Raw genomic sequence first — 22,291 nt, 5'->3', positions numbered from 1 at the left:
CATAAATATTGCCATTGTTCGGAATCTGTCAATGTAGTGTCAGTTAGCCATGTTATGCCCTTTTACAAAGTCTTGATTTTGGGGTCTAGTAGAATAGGTTTTCATGCTTGAATGTAAAAAAAAAACATTCTTTATTCTTCATTCATGCTTTTTTACATTTTTACCACACCTCTTCCCAGCTTAAAATCAAACATACCTATACTTGTTTTAGTTCCCCTGTGAAAAATAAATAAATCCTAAGTCAATGTGTGCATGCCCTCGGTACCCTGTTAAAATATTCATGTATTGTCTTGTAGGAGGCAACAGCAAAACTGACAGTGGTGCAGAGAAGTGCCCTTGACAAGGACCAAAATGTATTTTCGATGCTTCAAGAGATTCTAATTAACTAACTGATGTCACAAATGGACTACTTTGATGATGTTTTTATTCCCTTTCTGGACATGGACAGTATAGTGTGCATACACTTCCATAATCTCTCTGACTAATTATAAAATATCTTAAACTGTGTTCTGAAGATGAACGGAGGTCTTATAGGTGTGGAACGACATTAGGGTGATTCATTAATGACATCAATTTCATTTTTGGGTGAATTAACCCTTTAAATAATATTACGATTTTAATTCATTTAAGCGTTATTTCAATTAACTAAAACTATTTTAATATATTTTGTTGGGGATTGGGGTGCTGAACAAAAACAATTATGAACTGATCCCTTTAATCTGGAGGTGATCCCTTAATATCTGGAGGCAGATTTTTGTCAAATTTAGATTTGGAGGATTTCCGGCAGTATTGTCAGGGTTTTATACTTTATGGCAGTCACCTTGAGTCTCTCGATGGCTTCCTCGCTCCCTGGGCTGAACATGATGCGGTCGTGCAGGCTGCTGATGGAACCAGCCCGGCTGGACAGGGCGGAGAGAGATGGAGAGGGGCTCATCCCCGTCATAGCATTGGTCACTGTGGAGAGATCACCTCTTTGATTGACAGCTTGGCCACTATTGTTATTGTTCTTGTGATCGGATATGTCTGTCGGGGAAGGGGGAGAGAGGTGCGGGGGGTGTTGGGACAGGCAGGGGTGACAGATACAGAGTTCAGAGAGAAGCAGACAGAAAAGGATGAGCAGAAGGAAGGAAAGGTAGAGAAAAGAAGAAGACAGAGAAAGACATGTAGCTTGAAATAAATTTGAATTCAGAAATCTGGAAATTTCACATGTGAGGAGAAACGCTCGAGATTCAAAGAAAGAACAGACGGTCACAGCCCAGTAAAGGAGACAAGCGGAAATAAAATAGGAGCTCTAGCGCAGGCACCCGGCAGCACAGAGACAGCCATATCAAGCGCAATGTAACACTGCGGGCTTCAGCTACAGCGTTACACGTCTACCATCCAATAAGAGCAACCTGAGAGCCACGTCTGAAATATTCAACAGGCATGCATCCATTGATCTGGGCTGATATTTGACACCCGTTTCTTATATTTGTTAGTGTACATTGAGCAAAAATAATGCTGTTAGTCCATTCAAGCAACTAAATGTCAATTCTTTCTTGGTCTTAAAAGATATCCCTGTTAAAAAAAAACAGTATATGCTGGTTAAGTATGTTTTGAAGCATGACAGCTGGTTTGAGCTGGGATAGCTCAGCTAAAAATGAAAATTCTGTTATTATTTACTCCGCAGTAAACTATAAGTATTTTATACAACAAGCCTTGGATTTAAACTTCATCAAATGATGACATAAACCTCAAAACGTATAGGTTCTTGCATATCATGAGACAAATATATCATGTTGAGATATATATATATATATATATATATTTATATGACAGCAAAAAAAGGCTTTAATCATGCAAGTGATCATGCCACCTCAAAACGATGTGAGCATGAGTAAATGGATAACAGAATTTTCATTTCTTGGTGAACTGGGGTTGCGTGGCTTTTATTTGCATAGATGTGAGGTTTTCTGTATGCTAATGAAGTCTAAAAAATTAAAACATTTTTCTTCCAGGAAAACGTACTTAGTTTGCACTACACATATTTTTGTCCAATTAAATGCTGTCTAGAAGAATTGCCCCCCCCCCCCCCCCCCCCCATTCAACCATTAAGTAAATCATGTTTCGTGGCTGCAATGCTCCATACTAATTAGCATTCACTTTATGCAAGCAAATATTGACTGTAGTACATCTGAACATTAGCAATGAGCTCATATTTCTACTAAAAGCCTGTGACTGTCGTTACTGTCATCAGCTGGCCAGAATGATCGTCATCGCTGACCACAGTAAAACCTCCATTACCAGTTCTATTATACTCTCATAAAATCCATTTGTCAATGAAATAACGTACAGCCTACTTCTCAGTTACAAAACAACATTAACAACTCACAGCCAGGAAATATCCTCCCACGCTGCTCTTACTTAGAGACACGGTCAGCATTTCACATGATAGCCACCTATCCAACCACTAAAAATCATATATTTCTAGCTGAAGAATTATGCTAATATCATGAAATGGTACACGGTATATAAGTGGCTAAATAAATGTATATTCTATAGAGAGTTTGTCTTTGTAATGTCTCTGTAACCTTCGGCACAATAACATCTCTCAGCTCTGACAGTGCTGCTATGGCAACAGAGTGCTTACTCGGTGCTACTACACTCCTAAGAGAGCTACGAGGCAAGTATCTTGGGTAAAACGTGAGAAGACGTGGCCCCTGGTGACAGATGACTAAACACCAAACTAAGATGGAGATGTGCTCTTCTACGCATAAAGCAGCTGATATAAGAGGATTGCATAATGCATATTGAAGAAAGGCACTTCAGCTAATAATAATTTCTGCTCAAAGCAGCGCTGTGTAACAATACGAGCAACCTTCCTTCATTGAGATTAACAAAGCCCTTTTCCCCGTCTCTACATCCATCCCAGTTTGAATGATGGCTGCATCACAAATGCGTTCAAATATGCACTAAAAGTATTTTTCATGATAAGCCAGTGCCAGATCTGAAAGCGCAAATAGCCATGTATTAATTATGGACAATTTATTCATAGTACAAAGAGAATATTATTTCAGTTCGCTCTTTGTTTGAACAGTGTCTATATCACTATTGGTACACTATTATGGATTAGATCAGGCAGAAAAGCAAAAATAGATACTCGATGTAACAATTGCAGGTTTTTCAGCGACATGTTTAGATGTAATCTATATCTTCTACAATTATCGCTTTAAAGTTAATATTAAGAAGCATGTTGTTAGGCCAATAATAAAGCTGCAGCTAGCAACAGGCAGCCATTGCATAAAGAGAACACAAGCTGTCACTCAAACACACATCTGCTGTAAACCCCCCCCCCCCCCCCCCCCCACTGCAAAATACAGGCAGATATCAATCCTTTGAATTTTAGTACATGTTAAACTAAACCTACCTTTTTTTTATGCATCTCTGCTTTTAAATTTATGGTGTGGTTTTGCATACTATGTCTCAAAAAGTATTCAGATGGAAGTCATAAAATTTTTAATTTCCTCATTAGCTTACAAAATATATTTACACCATTTATTTTAAAGAATAGTAGTATATATTCACCCAAAAATGAAATTGATGTCATTAATGACTCTCCCTAATTTCGTTTTACACCTGTAAGACCTCCGTTCATCTTTGGAACACAGTTTAAGATATTTTATATTTAGTCTGAGAATGTATGCAAGTGTATGCACACTATACTGTCCATGTCCAGAAAGGAAATAAAAACATAATCAAAGTAGTCCATATGTGACATCAGTTAGTTAGTTAGGATCTCTTGAAGCATCGAAAAAAACATTTTGGTCCAAAAATAACAAAAACTACGACTTTATTCAGCATTGTCTTCTTTTCCCTGTTTGTTTTTAATAAAGACCCAAACGGTTATGAATCATTGGATTGATTCATGATTGATTCAATACGCTGATTCATAACTGTTTTAATCTTTTTTTGAAGATTGAAAACAAACAGGGAAGAGAAGAAAATGCTGAATAAAGTCCTAGTTTTTGTTATTTTTGGACCAAAAAGTTTTTTCGATGCTTCAAGAGATTCTAATTAACTAACTGATGTCACATATGGACTACTTTGATTATGTTTTTTATTCCCTTTCTGGACATGGACAGTATAGTGTGCATACACTTCCATAATCTCTCAGACTAAATATAAAATATCTTAAACTGTGTTTCAAAGATGAACGGAGGTCTTACAGGTGTGGAATGACATTAGGGTCATTAATGACATAAATTTCATTTTTGGGTGAACTAACCCTTTAAGACACAATTCTTATGCATCTTTTTGTTCTTATTAAAAAAAAAGCATAGGAAATGTAGATAGTCTGAGGGCAGCTGAAGAACATTAACTAGTATGACAGATGAGTGGCTGAGTGAGATCAATTAGCTCATAAGTGTGACATAACATTTATCCCGCTCTGCAATGCAAGCCAAAAGAGAACGATAATAAAAAAGAGAGAGAGTGAGAAAGAGAGAGAGAGAGAGGTAGAGCACACAGCCCTGCAGCACCAGACTAGATAAAGCAGCTTTCAGCTCAAAAACCACACCAGCAACCAGGGTTGGAAAAAAAGCAACTGCCAAACGAATCCCAATATATCACCAAAATGCCATTTCAAAAATCATTTAGATTATTAGAAGACTACATTATGTTTGTCTATTACAAATGCAACTTATCCTAACTTTCCTAATCTATATTATTTATACACTGTAAAAAAACACAGTACACATTTATACACTGTTTTTTTGTTTTTGTTGTTAAAGTAACAAAAAAGTAAGTAACCTGCCTTAAAATTTAGAGTTTTTTTTAAATAAAAAATTTGAGTTGATACAATGAAGGAAATTTGTTTAATAAATAGAAACTCGAAATATTATTGTATCTGAACCAGATAAAAAATTTGATAAATCATGAAAATAGCACTATTTCACTGCGTCATCAGAAATAAAACACACACAATTACCCAATATGCTTACAAAATCTTTTAATAATATTTTAATAAAGGTTGTCGAATCTCAAAAAATGTTCATTGTATTTACTCAAAATTTTAATTTCAATGAACTCAAAATTGAAGGCAACCAAGTAACTTTTGTTCTAAATAATTTTTTACAGTGTAGGTATTAATATATTAGATACTAAATAAATAGCAAATATAGTAATGTCTTGCATTTATATAATAGTATTTCATAAATCAACAATTATAAAAGCTGGTTAAAATATTTACAACTAAACCTAAACAGAAATAGTTTGATAACTTAACAGACAAACATGTTTGGCTCTGATAAGATTTTGGTATGTTGAGAGACTATGAATTGTCTCTCAAACTCTGATGCTGCAGAGATCTGCTTTATCTATAAAAACTGCAAAAGCGTAGAAAAGAGAGTGAGATAGTGCCGAAGAAACACACATTTCAAACCAGCAAAATCTTCAACTGGCCCCCGAAATGCTGAGAGAATGACAAAGAAGAAACAAGAGTAAGAGGACTAATATAGAATATAGAACTAATTATATACAGAATAATACAGAGAAAAAGAGAGAGGAAAGTGAGACTCATTGTTTGACATAAAAAGACTTTAAGAGCTTATAGGAAATTCTGAGTCTAAACTAGACTTTTGAAAGTCACTTGACACTGAATTGTACCAAACCCAGAGGGCTGGACTCCAGGTCGTCTGTTCTAAGGCATTTCCCCGCTGGGATCACCATCAAGAGACGATAGGATGAGAAAAGAAACGAGTGATTAGAAGAAACAGAAATAGAGTTAGGAGTGCACAGGGAAGAATAGAGGACCCAGTGTGTGTGTATCTGTGTGTGGTCCTGGTATGCCCTACGTATCCCCCAAAAGGACAGTAATACCAGTATATTTTGACCTTGTGGGGAAAATGTTTTGGTCCCGTGAGGAAACAAGCTTATAAAGCATACAAAATGATATGTTTTTGAAAATCTAACGCTGGTTTCACACTGCACGCGCAAGCAGTGCGGTGGCAGTGCAGAAGCTGTGCGTAGAGAGCAGGAGCAGCTGAATCGCGGCGTATGTAGTGCAAATACAGACAAATATCGTCCATTCTTTCACCTTTTTCTGGTGTTCTCCTCCGACCTCTGTCTGTCTCATTTAATTTATGATGGTCAGCATAGGCTATCTGCTGCAAATGCGACCGTGTTGCCCTCTGTCCTAAACACATATGCATATAACATGCTGTATATAGGTAGTTTGCATGATGAAAGTAAATCCCGGAGCGATCATATATATATATATATATATATATATATATATATATATATATATATATATATATATATATATATATATTCCTCATTAGTGCCTGCGTGGATCGGTCGAATGAGGCCTCTTTGTGAATATATCTATGACCGCGCCGGGATTTTGACCTCCTTCGATGGAAGTAATGGGATTTTAATCATTTAGATGGGCCTTTGAAGGTTGGGCAAAAACTTTGGGCAGTTACGTGTTTTTTATGTATTTTATTTATTTTTTCACAGCGCTCAATGTCATATGGTGATTGTGAAACACACAGAACACTTCACTACATGATTCCATGGTGAAATGTGTTATTTTCAAGTAAATCAGGTCAATATTGATCAAGAACAGTGCACTCTGGCTTTAATTTAGCATGAGCAGCGCAGCAAAAAAAAAAGAATCGGCACCGAGGCAATCGCGGCCCTGCCGCTTCTGCTCTGCCGTGCCGCCTGTGTGCGTTGTGTAAATGTTCTAATCTTTTAACATGGGCGCCTAAAAAAATATGAGCTGCTTAAGCTCTGCTAACGCATGTAGTGTGAAACCGGCCTAAAATAGCAGAAAGTTTTCTGTGATGGGTAGGTTTACGGGTAGGGGGATAGAATATACAGTATACACAGTTTAAACACCATTACGTCTATGGAGAGTCCCCGTAAAACATGTTGGAAAGCCAATGTGTGTGTGTGTTTATTTTAATCATCCGTGTCTTATAAAGACATAAGCTCTGTTCCAAAACCTAGCAAGCTGCCTTCAGAACATCATGGAATCTCAAAATGTACAAATTTTGAACACTATCAAACATTTGAAATATGCCTAATTCCATACTATATAGTGGTTGAAAAACAATCACAGTATGACTGAATTAAGTGTTTGTATTAAATAGTAGGTGAAAAGTACCCGGATGACTTACTACTTCTGATGAGATTCTGAAGTGTGCATCTGATGGACACTTTACAATGAGGCCATAGGAGAGAATTTGTGAATGACAGTAAAGCGACTTAACTGTAGGTCAAATGATGTAGTACATCCAAATTTTGTACATACCGCATACATTCATACTATATAGAACTTACTTTTTTAATGGTGGTAAAGTAAGTTTAAAACCTTAAGTAGTACCTAATGTATTATTATATAGCAAGCGATTTCAGAAGCAGCTTATGTTGAGAGCATCTTAATAGAGGCGCACTGCACTCAAATGAAAAAAATCTTAGAAAACAGTCTACTTAAGTTATCTCTACAGCCTTTGCCATCTGTGGTGCCTTAAAATGCTGTTTTGCAAGCAGCTTACTAGGATTTGGAACAGAACCATACAAAATTTGCAGCAATACATGTTTCAGTACCAGAAGAAAAAAATAGTGGCCAATGTGTCCCTTTAATTGTTTGATGAAATACTTATAATGAAAAGAAGGTGACGTTAGAGCAGATAAAAACCAAATGGTCTTACTCTCAATGATGTCACCCAGGCCCTGGGCATAAAGGAGGTCCTTCAGACGTCCCACCTCTTCTTTCAGTTCACGCACTAGGCGGTTATTAGGATCTTCATTGATCACAGCGTTACAACGGATCTGTTTCGCCCTGTCTGCATACCTGCATAACACACAAAACTGTTAGTGAGTGACTGCACTTTAAATGGTAAAGAAGAATAAACAAGTGGTAATATAAACATGCATACTTTAACAATGCTGCTTTTCTACAAACCTTTCTACACTATATATATATATATATATATATATACACACACACACACACACACACACATACACATAAATACATACATACAGTATAATGAAAATAATAAATCAATGTTAAAGAGACATTCTACTCTATTGCACACGCACACACACATGTTGTGTTTTTGTGAATTGTGGGGACTTTCCATAGGCGTTATGGATTTTACACAGTACAAACTGTACATTCTATCCCCCAACACTGCCCCTACCCCTAAACATAGCCATTACAGGAAACATGCTGCATTTTTACATTTCATATGTTTATGAATCCATTTACTTTGTGGGGACCGCTGGCTGGTCCCCACAATGTAGGTGATCTCAGGTTTATATTACATGGCTGGGACATTTGGTCCTCACCATGTAATCATGTAATATAAACAAGTACACACACACACACACACACACACACACACACACACACACACACACACACACACGCACACGCACACGCACACGCACACACACACACACACATTTCAGGTAGGTGCCCAATTACTCTGTTCAGCAGTATTACTGCACAGCAGCATCTTTAAAGGGCGTTTCAAGTGGGATGCAGGAGTGTGGAGAGGGAACATTCTCATTATGTAACACACTGCTATACCTCTCAGCTCATTACCAACCTCAGACAAAGAGAAGAAATGATAAACCTGGTGTTTTACTGAGGCAGAATACCTGAGAGTGCTGAGGGTTTCATCGTAGTTGATGTCGGCTGGACTCAGAGCGGCCACCATTGCAGTGCGAGAGTTGCCACCTGTACGAGGTCAAAAGGTCAAGTGTTTCAAGAGTGAAAATACATTATCATCCTGTTATATGCGCCAAAACACCTTCGATACATACCAAGGTTCTCTCTCAGAAGCCAGGTCAGTACAGAATCCCTGTAAGGAATAAAACTTTCCACTTTCTTCTTCTTTTTGTTCTGTGTAGATAAGAAAAACAGATGTATCATATCATATTATAATTTAAAGTTTGTGGTTGGTAAGATTTATTTGTTAATTTTATTATTTATTTATTTTAATAACCAAGGATACATTTATTTGATCAATATAATGTAATATACAAACAATAATATTGTGGAATGTTATTACAATTTTAAATAACTTTTTTTTTGTTTATTATATATTCAAATAGAATTTATTCCTGTGATGGCAAAGCAAAATTTTCATTACTTCAGTACTTTCATTACTGCATTCTTGCATGGATATATAAATTATTCTAATATGCTGATCTGGTGCTGAAGAAACATTTATCATTAATGTTGAAAACGGTCATGCTGCTTAATATTTTTTCTAAAATTTGATTTTTTTTTTCAGCATTCTTTAAAAATAGAAAGTTCTAATGAACAGAAATATGTTATAACATAGTAAAATGACTTTTCTGTCACTTTTGTTCAATTAATTGTGCATCCTGAATAAAAGAATAAAAGATATAAAAGTCTTACTGACCCAAACTTTTAAATAGTAGTGTATATTAAATGACTGACAGACAGACAGAAATAGAGATGGAATTTGAACATGTGTTATACCTTGTTTAAGCCAGAATCCTGCAAAAAGAAGTGATAAAATAAATTGCTGGTGATTAAATTGAAACACATTGAACTTTTTATGTAGAAAATAATAAATCAAAAATCCTCAAGGCTCAAAGCAAAACAAAACACTTACCACCTCAGCCAGAGCTGAAATTACTTTTCCCAGGGTAGTGAGGGATTTATTGATGTTTGCCCCTTCCTGGGACGCAAAGAGGAAAGTAGAAAAAAGAATTATGAATGTGAGGAGAATTAAACGCACAAGGGCTTTTCACACTGTCATCCTTAACTCTGCTTTTAACCCCAGGGTAAAGGAACATTTCAAGGTTGTAATTTAGAAGTGGGGTTAGTCTGCTTTTTACCCAGGGTTATGAAACACTGATCTGGAGAATGGTTAGCACCTCTTTTGCTGTGTTAACCCAGCATTGCGGTGTCAAACTTGTACAGTCCAAAGCGAAGCAGTGTTTAATGATAAGGGCTTGACGCTTAGCAACCAACAGCCAATCGTTTGCCTCAAATTCACATGCTTTTGACATTTCGGCATTTGATGGTAAAAGTCAAATGGTGACCAAAATACATGTCAATTGGAGATACGTAGAATGCTTGTAGAAGTAGAAGTCCCGGGGCTAATATGTTTTCCAGTCGAGCTACCAAAATGTACCTTTTTAAAATATTTATTGCAAAATAAAAGTTATATAAATTGACAAACCAAGATGTATCTAGCGCACTTCCCATAATGTTTACGCATTAGGTCAGGAGGCAGTGATTAGGCGGTCTTTTGTGGCTGTTTGAATGCAGATGCGCGTCGACACTATGAAAGCAAACCGAATGCGTTTTTGACTACCCCTGGAAATGGTCGAAAGTGGACAAGCTCAAAACGTTTTAGGCCCTGTTTACACCTGCTTTAGCATCGTCCACTTGTGATCTGACATTTCCAGGAATAAACAGGGCCACAGAGATACTGAGAGAGTTAGATAGAGGGCATGAAAGAACAAAAGATAACAGGGCATGGAAAGTGAATTTGGACAGCAAAACAAAAACAAAAAAGCACTCACCTTGAGCCGTGTGCCTTTGGCTCCAGTGGAGTCTGCTCTTTCACTACCGGCTAAATCCACCAGACTGATTTTGCTGACCTATACCAGAGAGGTTTAGAAGAGGTCAATAATGAACAAGAAATGGACATATCACCTTTCACATCATCCATAGAGAAAAAAAACCTCTCAATGTCAAAAGTCATCCAATCCAGCCCTGGTGTGCAAAGATGGGAAACAAGCGGGCCAGCCTCACGCTCTAAATTGAGCCGTTTATTATGACTGACAGGGTCTGTGACATGCAAGGGCAGCACGTACCTTTTCTGAAGTGTTGTCTGTCTCCGAGTCATGCCGCTTCTGGGTGAAGATGATGTTGAAGACAGCGTGGGAACGGCTGCTGGTCTCATTCATGTTAGTGGCAGCTACTGTCCTGGATGACAGAATTTCACCATTCAGAAACTTCATTCAGTGCTCAGACTATAATTCATGTGAAGTATTACCTAGGATTTAGATTCCTCACAAGTCTACATATCATAATATCAAAGCAATTGCAGTAACTGCAGCCTTTCGGAATCATCTGGTCCTGAACTGAAATTTAATGTATTCAGATCCATTCTCTAATGTACAGTACGAACAAAAGTTTGTTGTCAGATTTAGATTGTTTTTTAAAACAAATGTATACTTATATTATGTATGAATGCATTTAATTGATCAAAACTGTCAGTAAAGACTACTGTCAAATACTACTGAAGAAATTACAATTTCCAAAAAAATATTAAACAGAACAATAGTTTTTTTACATTGATGATAACAATTAGAAATGGTTCTTGAGAACCAAATTAGAATATTTATTTCTGAAGTATCATGAGACACTGACATCAAGACTGCTGAAAATTCAGCTTTGCCTTTACAGGAATGAAATGCTTTTTGAAATATATAACAACAAAAATTTGTTATATTAAATTGTAATTTCACAATACTATATTTTTGACTCTATTTACTGTACTGCAGTTATTACTGTACTCTATTTAATGCATTTATTTCAACATTTAAAAATCTTACAGACACCTAACTTTTGAAATGGTAGTGCTTATTCATCAGCCAAAATTCAATTCTATTCAATTCTAGATCTCAGATGATGCAGCAACTTAAAATGTCGCACTGAAAAAGCCTCCTAGACCCGCTAATTATGTATTCCACTCAATTAGCTCCTGTCTGTTGTGCCAAACCATCAACTTACATAACAGGCTAAATGTATCACGTAGGAGGAAGGTGCAATGTATTGGCAGAGGTGTATCTCAACACCTTGATATTAGAGAACTGCTGAGTGACACTAAGCTCAGTAAACAGGAATGTACAAACATAATGCCTCCTGGAATTAAATGACACATTTGGTTCCATGGCATTATGATGATAAGAATGAATAATAAGCAAATATTTGTTTTCCTCTCAATATTTGTGGGCATGAAGACCTTGAAAAACAAATGTGACCAGGATTGTACTCAATAGTGAGATTGGACTGTACAGCAAAGAATATCACAGGTTATTTCTGGAAATGAATCGAATCGAATCGAGTAGAGTAGAGTAGAGTAGAGTAGAGTAGAGTAGAGTAGAGTAGAGTAGAGTAGAGTAGAGTAGAGTAGAGTAGAATAGAGTAGAGTAGAGTAGAGTAGAGTAGAGTAGAGTAGAATAGAATAGAATAGAATAGAATAGAATAGAATAGAATAGAATAGAATAGAATAGAATAGAATAGAATAGAATAGAATAGAGTACAGTAGAGTAGAGTAGAGTAGAGTAGAGTAGAATAGAATAGAATAGAATAGAATAGAATAGAATAGAATAGAATAGAATAGAATAGAATAGAATAGAATAGAATAGAATAGAATAGAATAGAATAGAATAGCTTTCACATTGTGTTAAAATGACTGTCATTATAAGAATCTGCGTTTCTACTTTGAGTTTTTCCATGTCCACAGACTCTGGAATTATTTGTTTCTATGGCAACACTCAAAATCCAAAAGCATGAACGGCTTTGTTTTAGATGACAGCAAATAATTTACTGACTACATTAATTCACTCTTGCAAAATGTTTAAAAACTTTAAAAAAAAAATGCTTCAGGCAACACTGTCTTTAATAAAATGGCTTCAAACTTAGAAATATGAGTTCAGGTTCCTGATTATCTTTAGTTACTAGTTTTTCATATTTTATTATTATTATTATTATTATTATTATTATTATTATTATTATTATTATTATTATTATTATTATTATTATTATTATTATTTAGTTTCATAATTATAATTCAGTGTTCGATAAATACAATACTATTCAAAAGTTTGAGGTCCGTAAGTTTTTTTAAATGTTTTTGAAAGATGTTGATATGCTGTTTTCTTTGGCGGTTTTCTATATATTTTTATTTTTTAATAATTTCAAATGTAATGTATTCCTGTGATGGCAAAGCTGGATTTTCAGCAGCTATTACTCCAGTCTTCAGTATATATATATTTTTTCAGGAATCTTTGAATTCAAAACAATATAATTTGTAACATTATAATAGTTTTGATCCATTTAAAGAATTACTACAGTTTTGAAAGTTTTACTAGTTGCAAAATTGTAATTACAGCAATACAGACACTCCAGAATGGAATGGAATGGAATAGAATAGAATAGAATAGAATAGAATAGAATAGAATAGAATAGAATAGAATAGAATAGAATAGAATAGAATAGAATAGAATAGAATAGAATAGAATAGAATAGAATACCTCGCCTTATTCCCTGAGTCCATCAGGTCTTGAATGTCATTATATGATGTGACAGCAAGTTTGGACAGATCTTCTACATATGGGCCCAGTAACGGGTGCTCTCGTACACGCAGATTTCCTTTGTTTTTGGGGTTTAGAAGATCTCGTACCCTCTCACAGTAAATCTCCATATAACTAACCTGGAAAGACAAAAATAAAAGCCTGTTTAAAAGCGCAAACACCATATAATTGAGAATTGAAACAAAAATCCAAACAGAACTTACAATAAAAAGGCTACAATAGGGATAGTTACATTCACTCATCATTTACTCATTCTAAAGTTGTTTCAAACCTGTATGAGTTTCTTTTTTTCTAATGAACACAAAAGAAGATATTTTAAAGAATGTTGGTAATCAAACAGTTGACGGGAGCCATTGACTTTCAGAGTATCTTTTTCTTATATTGTATATGAAAGACAATGTCTACTGCCAGCTGCTTGATTATCAACATTCTTTAAAATATCTTCTTTTTTGTTCATTAGAAGAAAAAAACTCATACAGGTTTGAAACAACTTGAGGGTTTGTAAGTGATAATTTTATAATTAATTTTAGAGTGAACGATCCCTTTAATGAGATGGCAAAGATTTGGAACCAAGCTGAAAAATAGAAACAGGGCATGACCAAATCTTACCTCCACAGAATAGGACATGTTGTTATCAGTATTTTTGCCATTAATCTTGGTGAAAAGGTCCTCACACAGCTGATGGTTAGGATGAAAGAGAAAAGGGGAAAGAGACAGACATAATAAATAGAGATTAGTTAGTGAATAATCATTTTCTTAGTATGTGTACTGGTCAGCTTGGTGTTTAACTTGTCGTTTAATTCTGTTTGAATTGATCTTGTTCACAATGCCCCTGAATGCATTATCATTCCCTGTTTATACAGCAGTGCCAGAGAGACAATATGTGCTTTAGATACACAAAAAGGCCACTCAAGTAACTAATAATTGTTTAAAGGTGCTGAAACTAATATTTGGAAATGATTCCTCTTTATATTTCCTTGTACATGCATCATTTTTTACCAGTGGAATGATCCCCTGCTGGTCCTTCTCCTGTCTGCCCATCATGGTATAAGATTTACCGGCACCGGTCTGGCCATATGCAAAAATACAGACATTGTAGCCCTCAAAGGCATGAAGTAACATCTCCTCTCCAATATCTCTGTACACCTGCTGCTGGGAGGCATAGTTGATATCTTCTGGCTGTGGATAGATGAAGAGAAATATACATGGTCTTTGACCTTCTGAACACTGACTTTAAAAGCATTTAATTGTACATTTCACTGCAATTAATACAACGTTTTTAACTAGTTCTGACTCACCGAGGTATGTGACCAGTAGGAGTAATCAAAATTGAAGCTTTTGTTTTCTTTGGGTGCTTTGGGGTTGATGATAGCTGAAAGACAAGGAAAAGATGGCAGAGAATAAGTAAGGTTAATAAAACATGCTAGAGATCCTGAGTGGACACCCAATACTCTGCTGTCAGCGACTAAATGGCCGCCACACAGAAGCAGTAAGTGCTGAGTCACTGTAGTTTTGCCTAAACGAGTCCACCCGGATGTGCCCTAAAACCCTGCTGCTCCCACCAGCAGTAACTGAAAATTACCACAAGTAGGCAAGAATCACAAATGAGTAATTATGTTCATTTAAGTATGGTAATGGATTTAAATAAAAACGACCTAAGTAGGCATCATCAAGTGAAAATTTGAGTCATTTGAACTTAAATAGTCAAAGTAAATGCTATGTAGGTGCATAAAGCACACACACTAAGAAGTCTCTTAAAATTACAGAGGGCCTTATCATACACCCGGTGCAATGAAATGCCATGCGTGACGCAAGTGTTTCTATTTTTTGTGTTATTAAAAGGGCGCGTTAGTAATACAGGGATGTGCAGAAATACTCAAACATTTTTAAATATTAAAAATATAAAGGATTCCTCTCTGGAGAAGCGTTCTGTGTTTCCGCTCGCAAGTTCCGCCATGTAAATAGTGAATCCGCCATGGCACGAGCGCAATTGGCATTTAAAGGGAATGGGAGATGAGTGAACTCTGATTGGTTTATTGCACATAATGCCCAAAATGCACCCATGACACATTAAGAGACTAGGTACAACCCTTTTGGAACATGCACCTGGTTCAATGACTGTTTTTTCCATCGTTAAACTAGCAAAAGTGGATTTGGACACGCCCTAAGTGCCATGCACTCTAAACCATGTGCTCAGATCACTAAAATATGGCCCAGAGGCTGCATTCATTTAATCAAAAATACGGCAAAAATAGTGCAGTAAAAAGGCCTTTTCACACCGAGTGTGATGCGACAATGTGAAGCGAATTGCAGTCGAACAGTGCTTTCACACCGAATACGAAATTATTTATTGCATTCTGCTAATTCACGCCTGTGCGATAGGTGCACAACAAAAGGGTGCACAACAAAAAACAGTAAATTAAGAAAAAATTTGGTACTACACCAAAAACACAATATATAATGCTCATAAATTTAACAAGATAAATATAAAAAATTTAATTACAACTTAAAATAACTTTTCTATTTTAAAGTTTTAGATCACCCAAAAATGAAATTGATGTCATTAATGACTCACCCTAATGTCGTTCCTCACCCGTAAAACCTCCGTTCATCATCGGAACACAGTTTAAGATATTTTATATCTTAGTCCCAGAGCATAATGCAGTCAATGCACACTTTACTGTCCATGTCCAGAAAGCTAATAAAAACATCGTCAAAGTAGTCCATATGTGACATCAGTTAGTTAGTTAGAATCTCTTGAAGCATCGAAAATACATTTTGGTCCAAAAATAACAAAAACTACGACTTTATTCAGGATTGTCTTCTCTTCTGCGTTTGTTTTCAAACCTCAAATAAAGATTCAAATGGTCATGAATCAGCTTATTGATTCATGATTCGGATCGCGTGTCAAACTGCCAAACTGCTGAAATCACGTGACATTGGCGATCCAAATCATGAATCAATATGCTGATTCATGACCGCTTGAATCTTTTTTTACGGTTTGAAAACAAACGCGGAAGAGAAGACAATGCTGATTAAAGTCATAGCTTTTGCTATTTTTGGACCAAAATGTATTTTCGATGCTTCAAGAGATCCTAACTAACTAACTGATGTCACATATGGACTACTTTGATGATGTTTTTATTCCCTTTCTGGACATGGACAGTATAGTGTGCATACACTTAGAAAGGCTGTCGAACTAAATATAAAATATCTTAAACTGTGTTCCGAAGATGAACAGAGGTCTTAAGGGTGAGGAACAACATTAGGGTGAGTCATTAATAACATCAATTTCATTTTTGGGTGAACTAACCCTCAATATATTTCTGTGATGGCAAATCTGAATTCAAGTTATAATTCCAGTCTTCAGTGTCACATGATCCATCAGAAGTTTCAGGCGCCCAAAACGCTTTTGTCATGTACTAAATGAAGGACCGAAACGCATCAAACAGCCCCTAATATGCTGCTCTAATATATACCACTAACATGCTTGGTGCTCAATAAACATTTATTATTTATTATTTATTATTATGAATATTGAAAAAACTTTTACTGCTTAATATTTTAGGTCAAAACCATGTTACTTAAAAAAATGATGAATAGAAATTTTATAAATGTTTATAAACAAAACATTATAAATGTATTTACTGTCACTTTTAATTTAAGTAAAATTGAAGTAAAATTAATAATAGATATTTAAGAAGATTACATGGTCTTGTTCAAATCAGAGCACAAATCGTGCTGGACAACATGATAATAACAAACTTCTGAAGCTCAAGTGCCACTGACTTTGGAAAAATAGGAAATAAAACTAATAATGCCTTAAAATTATATACAATTTAAATTCCACCATATATGGACTGATGTATGAACAGTTTGTGTGTAAGAAAGAGTGAAAGATCAAGAGAAAAACTTCTACAAAGTGTCTACAACCTAAAGTCATAAAGAGCTTACTGTGTTACCCAGCCATGAAAAAAGCATCCCGACTTCCTATTTCATATAATCCTTGAGTGAAACACAAGTAAAAACATGTTTAGTTTGCTGTCCTTAAAAGAGGTCTCAAGTTTAAGACTCAACTCAGGCTCTAATATTCCTCTGGACAACTCCATCAATAATGAATAGCACATTAAAGTGAATAAAATAAAGGTTGAGATGGGGTGGAGGACAAGAACGGCGAGAAGAGGCGAGCAACCCTTTAAATTTTTAAATACATGTTGTGATCGACAGGATTAAATGAACTTGCTGAACTCTCCTCCTGAACTCTCCTTCCGAAGCCCCTTTTGCCTAAAGAGAGGTGTCTTTACACAATACTTTCCAAAAAGTATAAGCATATGTAATAAACACAGATAAAATAAAGCCTTGCACTTGAGAAAAATAGCACTAAAGTTCCCACAAAAAATGTGTATAAAATGAATGCACAACCATATTACAAGAGAAGAGCATTGCCAGTGTGTATCTGCTTGTGTGGCAACATAAAGGATAACTGCAATTGCAATCACTTACAGAGCAAAATATAACTATCACTGAAATCATGTCCCTGCATTTAAACTGTCGTAGTAATCACTTCCTGCACGCTTATAAGTACCGCAGAACATCATCAACGGGACAGTTTTCCGTCAGTCTTACTCACAGCCCACACGTCATCACAGGCGATACAGTCAGGAGTCTGACAGGCAGCATGAGCAGAACATACTGTCTCTGTTCTAAAATACATCTCAGCTGCCATATGGTGCGATGTGCAAGACCAAAAGCAAAAACCGCATACAAACAGCCTTTTAAGTAAAATGTATTAAATATACTTAATCATCCATGAATCAATAACCATGAAAAGGCCATTTCAAGTACACATATTTTTAGTACATGGTTGAGCAACCATTACTGGACTGAGAAATTGAATTTAGTCAGTGATGAGGAAAGCTTTTCTGAACACACACATACACACACACACACACACACATGTACGTTTGTTTTTGTGAAATGTGGGGACATTCCATATGCGTAATGGTTTTTATGCTGTACAAACCTACACAAACCAATACCTGTGTCATACCCACTAATTACACATTTGTGTCCTGATATTTCACAAAAACAAGCACACTCACACACTCAGTGTTATTTTCTCATGCACAAAACTAACATAGTCAACAAAAAAGCAACAAGATAAATGTGATGAATTTAAGTTTCCATCAATCCTCACAATGTGTTCTGACCTCAAAAAAATGCGATTCAAGAATGACCTTCAGAGAGTCAATAGGTTTCTCTGCATTAAGCAAACTCTTATCTTGGTTCTCCAGGGATGCTGGAGAGATAACAAATAGGACGCATTTGAATACATTCTCTAGTTCATCATTGAAATGTAATGTTATTTTCTACACAATACAATATGACCAAGATAGGGACATTGTTTAAAGGGAACATAATTAAACTTCACAGGCCTCGTTTATAAAATGTTGCTTAGATTAGAAACCATCCTACATTTGATTTTACGATAATTTTTCAAAAGTGTGATTAAAAAAAAATCGCAAATCATCTTGCAATTTTGCACAGCTGAATGGTTACAGATCTCCACCTTGTAAACGCCCACTAATTAAAGGTGCACTATGCAACTTTCCATCCACTGGAGGGCGCCTATTCAAAACAAATACGTAGTTTGATGACGCAAAGTGTGAGCGCAGCATCTTGGGAGATGTGGTCTTCTCATCACAGCCGGTGGAAAATAGGACTCAGGCAGAAATCACGTTCATGTATGCGGTTGTTAACATTACTGTAGTCTAAAGCAGAGCAGGACCGAGTGTTATGGACCTGAGCACAGCTGCTGGAGCGATTGTTAAACAAATACCCGCCTCGCAAATACCGGGACTTTTATTATGAAGGGGCGGGAGACAGTCGCCGGGCGCCTGCACTGATCCGCTCTTCCGGTTATGATTTTGAGGTAATGGAGCTCTGTTTATCATATTAGATACATTTAAGTGTGTTTAAAACGATGTCATGACGTTACTCCGTGCGTTCACTTGATCACACTGCTAAGAGTAAAGCGCTCCTGCCAAATAAAAGCCGAAACCGAGGGTAGCGCAGATATTCGGTATGTCTTAGACCCAGACGTGGCGCTTAGCACTTTTCCACATCAAACACCGTTTTTATAGATTTGAAGAATGTTGGCATGGATTGTCATTTACCTACCCTTATGTCATTACAAAATAAAACACAATGCTGGGTAGATTACTTACAAATTGTAACTGGGTACTTAATCCAAATTACAAGACAAAAATGTTTTAGTTAGTAACATAACCCATTACATTACATATTTAAGGTAATATTACTACTTTTGGATTATTTTTAGATTACTATTAACCTAAATTGTTTATCACATTGATTTGAGTAGAATACTATTGTACCATATTGATACAAAAAAAAAAATACAAAGAGAAAGAAAATGTATTCCTTTCTTTGTTATCAACAACATAAAGTGCATTAACTATTATATTATGTCAGGGTTTCCCAGACTGGTGTTTGTGATGGAAATTAAAATGAAAACTGAAAATATAAAAATAAAAAGCAAACTGAAACCTTTAGTGAATAGTATAAAATAAATACAATTAAATGGGGTCTGGATTTTTCAAGCTCCATCATATCATATAAACCATAAACTGCCCGGCTGCAATGTGCTTTATTCCCAATTTGTAAATGAAAAGTTATTTTGAGAATGAACAGTTTCATCAAGCTCACAAATCCTGTCTAAATGATTCCTTCATGAATTGATCTGATCCGGTCACGGATCGAGACGCAGAATGGCCGAGGGGCATGATATATGTTCACAACAGAAGACAGCACAAGATTGGTGAAGCAGGACCACAGTCCAAGCTATAAGGTAGGGCACACAACAGAAGAACAGGCTGGTTGGGGATGAGGCATGCAAGGCAACTCCAAAAACTACCGCAAAGATGGAGACAAGGCAATGGCTCAAAGAACCAAAGGCCTAGCACTGGGAAATGTAACAGCTGAAGCACCAGACTGGCTGTCCGGTCAGGAGAGTCAGCGACCAGGGAGGAACAGGAAGCAGGACAGGGCAGAGACCAACACGACACACACACCAGCAGCGGCGCAAGGGGGGTCTTGGGGGGTCTCAAGACCCACCTAAAAAATGCCTTGACCCCCCACCCACCCTTTTCCTAATGGAAAAAAATTGGCTATATATATCCGGGATAAAGATTTAAAAATGTTTCTCTTCAAACTATGCAGAACAATAATAATTTAATATTTATTCAACATAAATGCGCGATTAAGACAGCGTGCATTTTCTTGTTCACACACACACACACACACACACACACACACATACACACACACGCACACACACACACACACACACACACACACACACAAGATAAGACTCGAGACAACAAGAGCTAAATAAAAACTGACAAGAACTATGACTAAAGAAAACAAAATAAAGGGACTAAAATATAGCTGGAGCTTCCAAAGATAAAGAAATGTAAATAAATAACTGGAACTGCAAACAAAGGAAATAAAAACAAGAATGCAACCTTGCAGGGAACTAGAAAAAAAAAATCTAGATGGCAACAAAATCAAAATCAAGAGAGAAAACAAAAAAAATAAGGCTTGGTAGAACTAGAGCAAAAAAATAAAGACTGGAACCTGACTTGAGTAAAAACACATGAACACAGAAAAACTAGAATTATCAAAAGGAAATAAATATAAGACTTTACCGGCAGGACAGAATGGAGTGGTGCCTAACAAGACTCATTGACACAGGAAAGCTAACATACACACAAGCAAAGTACACACTTAATGCATGCAACAAACCAGCAAAGACATGTGAGTAAATTTCAATATTTGAAAGCAATAAGCTCGTAATCATGACTTTATCAAATTTCCGATAGCACGTGAAGGCCGCACTAATTAATACATTTAATAATCAATTAAAAAAGAATTTGCCTGTATCAAATTAGGCTATAGCCACATTGGACCAGCGGTTTGGAAAATGGATGGAGGATTCAGCAGTGGGCGCCATCTTCTGGCAAGACATGGGAATTCATTTGACACAACCCTCACAGTGCATTATGGGAATTCTTTAGCCTTTGCGTGTACATCGGTTGTACACTCATTACTGCAGGGCATTATGAGATTGAATGGGTGCGAGCAATAACGTCCACTATGGTTTGGGACACCACTATAAATAGCTGTCCCCTCAAATAGTGCCCTGTTTATGGGTATAGGGGGCAATTTCGGGCACAACCAAGAACTAAACAAGGAGGTGTGGTAACAGGAAACGAGGAGACAAGAAGAGAACATGGCCAACACAAACACAGAAACAAAGCCATGTGCTCAAGCACAAGACAAACAAAGAAACATTAAACAAAGACAAAACAGACAATACTGTCAGAGGGGAGTCAATGCCAGTGACAGAAAACAAATATATATTGATTTATCATTAAAACAAATGGATTTATTGGCTCAAAAGTCAGCCAAGGTTGCAGAATATCATGTTGAGAAAAATGTGGTCAGTGCACTTTATCACTTTAATACTGACTCTTACAGCCAATCGGCCAGAAATAGCACAAGAAAACATTTCTGGACCTCATAGATGCAGCATCACAATTTCAGATACAACATAAAACATATTTATGACTTATTCTCTCTCTCTCTCTCTCTCTCTCTCTCTCTCTCTCTCTCTCTCTCTCTCTCTCTCTCTCTCTCTCTCTCTCTCTCACACACACACACACACACACACACACACACACACACACACACACACACACACACACACAGCTGCCAAGTAACAGAAGGACATGTCATTGCATAATCCCTCCTGTAAATCCCTGTTCTAGTTTTCAACTATATCACTCAAGCAAAGCTAATGCCTGAAAACAAATCAATTCCTCTTCTAACTAAAACACCCATTGGACAA

At 36.3% G+C, this 22,291-nt stretch overlaps 1 protein-coding gene across 16 annotated transcripts in view; it reads right to left on the bottom strand.

Annotated features, from left to right (window-relative positions):
* Nucleotides 1-22,291, bottom strand: part of kif1aa (kinesin family member 1Aa) — a 79,705-nt gene that overhangs the window by 45,503 nt on the left and 11,911 nt on the right. For 11 of the 16 annotated variants that reach the window (XM_067459579.1, XM_067459580.1, XM_067459584.1 and 8 more), the window contains exons 3-15: nucleotides 14,661-14,734; nucleotides 14,362-14,541; nucleotides 13,972-14,040; nucleotides 13,303-13,481; nucleotides 10,855-10,966; nucleotides 10,561-10,638; nucleotides 9,642-9,707; nucleotides 9,506-9,523; nucleotides 8,821-8,899; nucleotides 8,656-8,734; nucleotides 7,698-7,840; nucleotides 5,411-5,449; nucleotides 821-1,023 (exon numbers count right to left, since the gene is read on the bottom strand). In XM_067459579.1, the coding sequence (XP_067315680.1) occupies nucleotides 821-1,023; nucleotides 5,411-5,449; nucleotides 7,698-7,840; nucleotides 8,656-8,734; nucleotides 8,821-8,899; nucleotides 9,506-9,523; nucleotides 9,642-9,707; nucleotides 10,561-10,638; nucleotides 10,855-10,966; nucleotides 13,303-13,481; nucleotides 13,972-14,040; nucleotides 14,362-14,541; nucleotides 14,661-14,734 (1,319 nt within the window). The remainder of the gene's footprint in view (nucleotides 1-820; nucleotides 1,024-5,410; nucleotides 5,450-7,697; nucleotides 7,841-8,655; nucleotides 8,735-8,820; nucleotides 8,900-9,505; nucleotides 9,524-9,641; nucleotides 9,708-10,560; nucleotides 10,639-10,854; nucleotides 10,967-13,302; nucleotides 13,482-13,971; nucleotides 14,041-14,361; nucleotides 14,542-14,660; nucleotides 14,735-22,291) is intronic. The other 5 variants (XM_067459587.1, XM_067459593.1, XM_067459594.1 and 2 more) reach the window with 2 other exon arrangements.

This window comes from Pseudorasbora parva, chromosome 12 (assembly GCF_024679245.1).
Source record: "Pseudorasbora parva isolate DD20220531a chromosome 12, ASM2467924v1, whole genome shotgun sequence".
NCBI classification, from domain to species: Eukaryota; Metazoa; Chordata; class Actinopteri; order Cypriniformes; family Gobionidae; genus Pseudorasbora; species Pseudorasbora parva.
This window is presented reverse-complemented; position numbering and strand designations above follow the sequence as displayed.